The sequence below is a fragment of the Chanos chanos genome, chromosome 5 (genome assembly GCF_902362185.1).
Source record: "Chanos chanos chromosome 5, fChaCha1.1, whole genome shotgun sequence".
NCBI lineage: Eukaryota > Metazoa > Chordata > Actinopteri > Gonorynchiformes > Chanidae > Chanos > Chanos chanos.
Window position 1 is genome coordinate 18618914 of NC_044499.1, and position 6116 is coordinate 18625029.

The following is a 6116-nucleotide window of genomic DNA, read 5'->3' on the forward strand; positions in this document are numbered from 1 at the left end:
ATTTTTTTGGGGGGGGGGGGGGGGGGGTGAGGGGGGGGGGGGGCCATACAACACTGCTAATGGACCTGTAATTGTTTTATGGTGTTACGGCCACTTTAGGTGTTTCAAGAAAGTAATCTATTATCTCAGTAACAGTTATATCACAACACTGGTTACTTTTAGTTTCCCCCTTTGGTCAGAACTTCAGTGTCAGTAAACTAGAGGGAAGTGAAAAGCGAAAGCAGGTGCAGACCTTTGACAGCTGTATGTTAAAACCTTCCCCCTCATGCTCTAATATCCATAACAGCGCCTCAGTACTGATCTAAAGTGAAATGATTATACTGCTTTTATAACAAGGGGTGGACTTTTGAAAAACCCAGATGTGACAACTGAGGGAAAGAAAGATTTTTTTTTTTTTTGATTAGATGTTGAGATGGATGTAATTCTTTATGATGGGTGATGATTTGATAGTAAACCCGAGGGGTCTTTGCTGAAGCCCAGCTTGCTTTGAAATTAATATAAGCCGTGCATCCTCCCTGTCTGATCTATGGAGACATTTTCTGGGAACATTAGAAAGGCTTTAGCTTATCATGCATCTATCAGCAGTTACGTTTCACTCTCCACACCAAAGGCCTGTAATACTGGTAGCCCTTATGGCTGACAAGAATCTCTCTAATATTAACCTTCTTCTGTCTTTTTCTTTATTTTTCCTGAGGTCTTGGTGATGCTTGTCTGCTGTGTTTAAATGATTTATCTGAATGAATTAAATCCCCCAAATTTTTATCTCACGTCTCTGCACTCATTTTGTATTACCTCACTCTCACTCACTCACTCGTTATCTAAGCCGCTTATCCTAAATATAAATATTACGCCGATATTATATAAACATTATAATATAATGATTATATTATTATAACATTTATATATGTTTATATTGTTATTATAACAATAATGATAATATAAATACATATCTAATTTGTGTATGTGTGAATATATGTGTGTGTATCTGCAGCTTATATAAAATTAGTTGGGAAATACGCTTGCTTGCAGTTGCTGGGAGTCTGAGGGAGCACAACTGGCCATGTTCCAGTAAGCAGGTGTGTTGGCCAGGCTTGCTTTCATTCTGACTGCTCAGTGATGGTCACTTCAGTCAGACATCTGTGTAGCTGTGGGCAATGTTAAGCAAATAGTGCTCTCCTCAATGCACTTTGTCACTTCACAGTACCATGTAAATCGTGTTGTTTTACATTTGTGCAAAGTATAGTTGTCACAGAATTACCAAACCAATGTACAGCTGTATGTTGCAACTCTATACAAATTGGAAAATGATGGGCAACATTTACAGCACTGGCTTATTCAATTGTCTGTTTAAGCCATTTGGTGATAATGGCATTTTGACAGTGTTATGGTTTATTAAAAATTCAGCACATTTCATACATACATATATATATATAAAATGTGATGAATTCAATTCTTTTTAATCAAGAGCAAAAAAAGTGTTAAATTGCACAGAACTACGTTTTTGAGGCCCTGGACATAATGTCCCAAAATATTAGCAATATTAACAAGACCATTGATGATTCACTGCGTAACACAGTAACTCTGTGATGTAGGGAGCGGTTCAGTGTCAGAGAACTGGAATGTGCTGATGTGAGGACCAGGAGCAGAGCTGATCCCAGCAGAGCCCTCTGCAAAGCTAGCACATCCTACTACACTGTCCCCTGTGCACTGTCCCCAGGGCCAGGGAGCTCTGTCTACAGTGTCAAACCACCGCTGCCTTATCACTTAGTGCATATACAAAAAGGCACTGACTGTTTGCTCTGTACCTTTGTAGAGTTTGTTCTTTTGAGCATTTGAAGGCTTGGCCTTGTAGGGGAGTGTGGCTATCTGGAGTACAGGTCATGATAAAGCAGGTTTACCTCAAGGTCTTTCCAGTGACTCTCATAGTCTAAAAATAAACCTTTGAAATCCATGAATGACATCAGAAACAAAATTCCTGTACTCTGTTCGCTTCAGAGTCTTTAAATAACTCCATAAACCCAGTGTATTTTGATACTTGAGATTGCTGAATTGAGAGTCATTTCACTACAACAGAACATTGTTAATGTGAATTAAAACATCTTGGCTGAATATTCTGTGGTGTCTGCAATTGAAAATTATGTAATAAAAAAAAAAAGCTTTGTTAGGATGACTGGCCTGAAAGTTAAACTTGAATTCTGGTTTGACATTACCATTCAATGGCATTTACCACAAGTAAATCATAAATAAATATTTCACCATCACAGTGTGGGAAGCAGAAGTTTATCAGTTAAGTGGGTTTGTCTGTACAAAGGTACCTTGCTTCTCGTGATGGTGAGATTGACTAGGGTATTACCTGCCTTGCATCAACTCTGACATCATCCACACCTTCCACCGTCACCTGTATACATGCAGGAAGGTGGTTTCACAACCTCTTTGTTGGTAGCTTTCCTGTATAAAGTGTCAATGGTTTCTAGTCATGCAATGGCAGCCCCACCCTTGGTACAAAAGACTAAAGTGCACACATGGCTCTTCCAACTCTCAGCTCAGCACAGTAAAGCTTGTGTAACATGTTACATACCTCAGTGCTTCTGCAGCTTTCCAGCCATATTTTTAATAATGACCTCTGGCCCAAAGCCTCATTTAAACATGTGAAGTAATTCTCTTACAAATTAGTAGGACCCTTACTGTTGAAAAACAAACAGGCTCATCTCATGAACATTTGAGCTTCTCTCCTCTTACATGCAGACAGAATGATGGATTTACAGAGAAATGCATGATTGGGAAACAGAACGGTAAAATAGTAAGCTGGAGCTGAACTGCTTGGTTCTGGTGAAAAGAGAAGCTATTGAAATGAATGAGAACGGTCACGCTGACCAAAGCAGGACAAAGAAATGGGATGGGGAGCTTTTGTCTGCCTGCAATGAGGTGTCACTCAGGCCGCTGAGGACAGAGTGACCTCTGTGATCTGAGAGAGAGAGAGAGAGAGAGAGAGAGCCTGTTGCAGAGGCATCAGCTCCTATTCTCTGTGCATTTCCAGAATCCTCACACAGAATGATCCACATCTCAATCAGTTTAGTTTAGGTTCCAAAAAATGCTTTATTAAAACACAAAACACATCTGTACCATTCACTGGTTGGTTGATAATAGTATAAAATGTTACCATAAATACACTTAAATTAATAAAATAATTTGAAAGTTGTAAAAAGAACAATTAACAATTTATGTAAATAAAAAAAAACACAGGAAATTCTGAATGCATAGTTCCTTCTATTCAAAACAGTTGAACAGCCCTTCCCTTTTTAAATAGTTTAAACAACAACAACAGCAACAACAACAACAATAATAATAACCATATTAATAATAATAATAATAATAATAATAATAATAATAATAATAATAATAGTAATAGTAATAGTAATAATAATAATAATAATAAACAGTGAGAATATTAAGAATAGTTGTAAAAGTTGAAACAGTAAAATTCCAAGTGCTAATTACATCTCCAGCCTCTTAACAGTGAGGGATGAGTCCTTGGGTTTGTGCCAAGCCCCTCTGCTTCTCGGGTGCTTAATCAAACTGACTCCTCCACAAACACACACACACACACACACACATTTTTTTTTACAGGTCGGTAAGGTGCTCAGTTCCTTACATGATTTTGCTTTTCTTTGACCCTCATTTTTTTCCTCTCGCAAGTCCTCTCCAGACCCCCCAGTGAGGAAACACTGAAACTGCTGACTCATGTCACTAGCTTGCCAAGGACAAAAGGTTTGTGCACTTCCTCCTTCCGAACTGAAATCTGTCGCCTTGGTTCCCGTACGAGCAGCGAGATTTTGTGCATTTTTGCTGGATTTTTGAAGTTTTTAATTTTTTTTTTTTCAATTTTCCCTTCTTAAGGAGGTGTGCATTAGTAATCACACTAATCCAAAGCAGGTCCATTGAAGGCACTGACTCTTCATCGTTCAGGGAGATTTATGATGGGAACCCACTGATCCAGACAGCGGCTCTCTCTGCAGAAACGGTTCAGTTTGCTCAGAGCTGGATCTTTCCATGTCGACGAATGTGGGCTCTGTGGAGGACAAAATGACCATTAAATACTGTTCAATCACAAATGCTTTTGAATAATGACCCTTGAGCGGGTTAGGAACTTTGACTGTGATGACTAACACTGTAGGAATTCTGCCCGACAGGTATGAAATCACAAGGTTTCCTGAAAAAGGCTCCTGTTTCAGTAACCTCACTGGAGGTTAAATAATTAATACTTAAAATATTAAGCTGCTTTTTTGCTGAGTAGTAGATTGAAAGGGTTGGGAATTTTAACCCATGTGTCAATGAAAAAGTGTGATTGCATGCATATTTTTCTGACATGTGGAATTAAGTATTGGGTATAATTAGAGCAATAAGAAACTCATATTCAATAAATATCTGACAGTTTTTTTTCCTCATGGGGCACACACTGGGGTAGGGGGTAGATGGTTCTTGAACATGTTCTGACCAGTTCAGAGTGAAGACCTGTAGGCTGCTCTCAACCAGAACTACCTTTGAACTTCCCTTCCTCTAAACACAAACTCATGATAAGTACTTATGAACAAGGAGACACTGATATTTTTGACAGCAATAATATACTCACAGTGACTAAAACGCAGTGTAAATCCATTGGTTCTCCACCTTGTTTGACTCCACTACCGAGAATCTCTGCCAGCCGTTGCGTGTTGTTCACTCGCAGAATGTTGATGTCATTCTCACAGCAGAACGCCTGTATCAAGGTGAAGTGAATTTGGAGGGCGACGTCTGTCACATCTTCGTCGTCAGTGGCGAGGATGCATAACACCACATTATCCGGGTCCCTGCTAACATAAATGACAGATTGTAGATTATCACCAAGTATCAAAGTTGTGGCGAGCTTGTCTTTGAATGAAACAACCTGTTGTTTAAACCTGGAGGCCCCAAATACAAAAGTAGCTGGCTCAGTGAGTAATCAATGCTGACAACTGTCGCCTTACAAAACGGTGAATTTGGTATATATATACTTACACATTCAGTGACTTTGCAGCTTCATAAACTCCAACTGTGATGCATCCTCGAGGTAATGCCGTTCGCAAAACCTCCTCCAGTGCTTTTGACACAGAATCCATTCTGAAACAAAACGTATGACATTTCAAACTTTGCCGTTAAAGTTCGACAGCTTAACTGGCGTAATATGAACGTTGGCTTGTTGCCTTGCACAGGTTAGTCCTTCAGTATCAATGTGAAGATGCAAAACTAATACAAAGCTACAGAACAGTGCTTTACAGCACAGCAACTTGATGCAGCTTGCGTAAAATTACGAAAGTGAAGTTACACAAGACCTTTCCTGCAACTTTGCATCAGGTTCAGTAATTGAATGGGCGAAATCTGATATGTTGAAGTATGCGGAGAAAATTCCCTTAGGTAGGAGAGCTACTTCGAATAAAATGGTTTTCAAACTGAGCCTCGTGATCTGATAACGTTGGGCTATACCCATTCGATATTCCCCCACAGTGTAGACGATTAAATAAAATTAACAGAATCTAACGCAGAATCTAAGGTCAAGCAGACCTTTTCCATCTATTTTAGATCAAAAATGAAAAGTAGCATCAGCTGATATCTGTGATCTCTTAGATAACAGAATCTAAAAAAGCAGGTAAACCTGCCGAGTAAGCACGCGCTATATTACGACAAGTGTTAAAATTTGATAGTTGATAGATACCTTTCACTCGAATAATCTCCATTTAGTTCTTCGAAGGTCATAGTGTGCATTAAATCCAGCACGGAATAAAAGTATATTCCAACGTTGTTTCAAACGGTCTCAAGTCTTCTGAATTGCTACTCTCACAAATACTTCACGATCCTCTGTCACTCTGTCAGTATGCAAGTATGACACAGTTTAGAGCAGTGCAGGATTAAGTTTTCCCATGAACAATGACACTGTACGAAAATGGATATTTGCATACCGATGTTCATTGGCGACATGCTAATTGTGGTTAATAAATGCGTGTTCTAAATGGTTGACAAGGAAGTAGCAACAAATAGGAACGAATTGTATTGGTCGTTCGTTTTGAAGAGGCGTGGTCTGTTTCCAGTTGTTCACTCCAGAG

General features: G+C 39.1%; 1 protein-coding gene across 2 annotated transcripts; it reads right to left on the reverse strand.

The window, feature by feature from the left end:
- Positions 1–3473: 3473 nt before the first annotated feature.
- gadd45aa (growth arrest and DNA-damage-inducible, alpha, a) lies at positions 3474–5873 on the reverse strand. 2 transcript variants are annotated; one of them, XM_030773863.1, is made up of 4 exons: positions 5729–5873; positions 5035–5136; positions 4631–4847; positions 3474–4069 (listed from the first exon to the last, which is right to left on the reverse strand). In XM_030773863.1, the coding sequence occupies exons 1-4, from the start codon at positions 5776–5778 to the stop codon at positions 3956–3958; spliced, it is 483 nt and encodes a 160-aa protein (XP_030629723.1). In that variant the 5' UTR covers positions 5779–5873; the 3' UTR covers positions 3474–3955. The 2 variants fall into 2 exon arrangements, with proteins under 2 accessions (XP_030629723.1, XP_030629721.1); XM_030773861.1 differs by having other exon boundaries at positions 4631–4850.
- Positions 5874–6116: the final 243 nt, after the last annotated feature.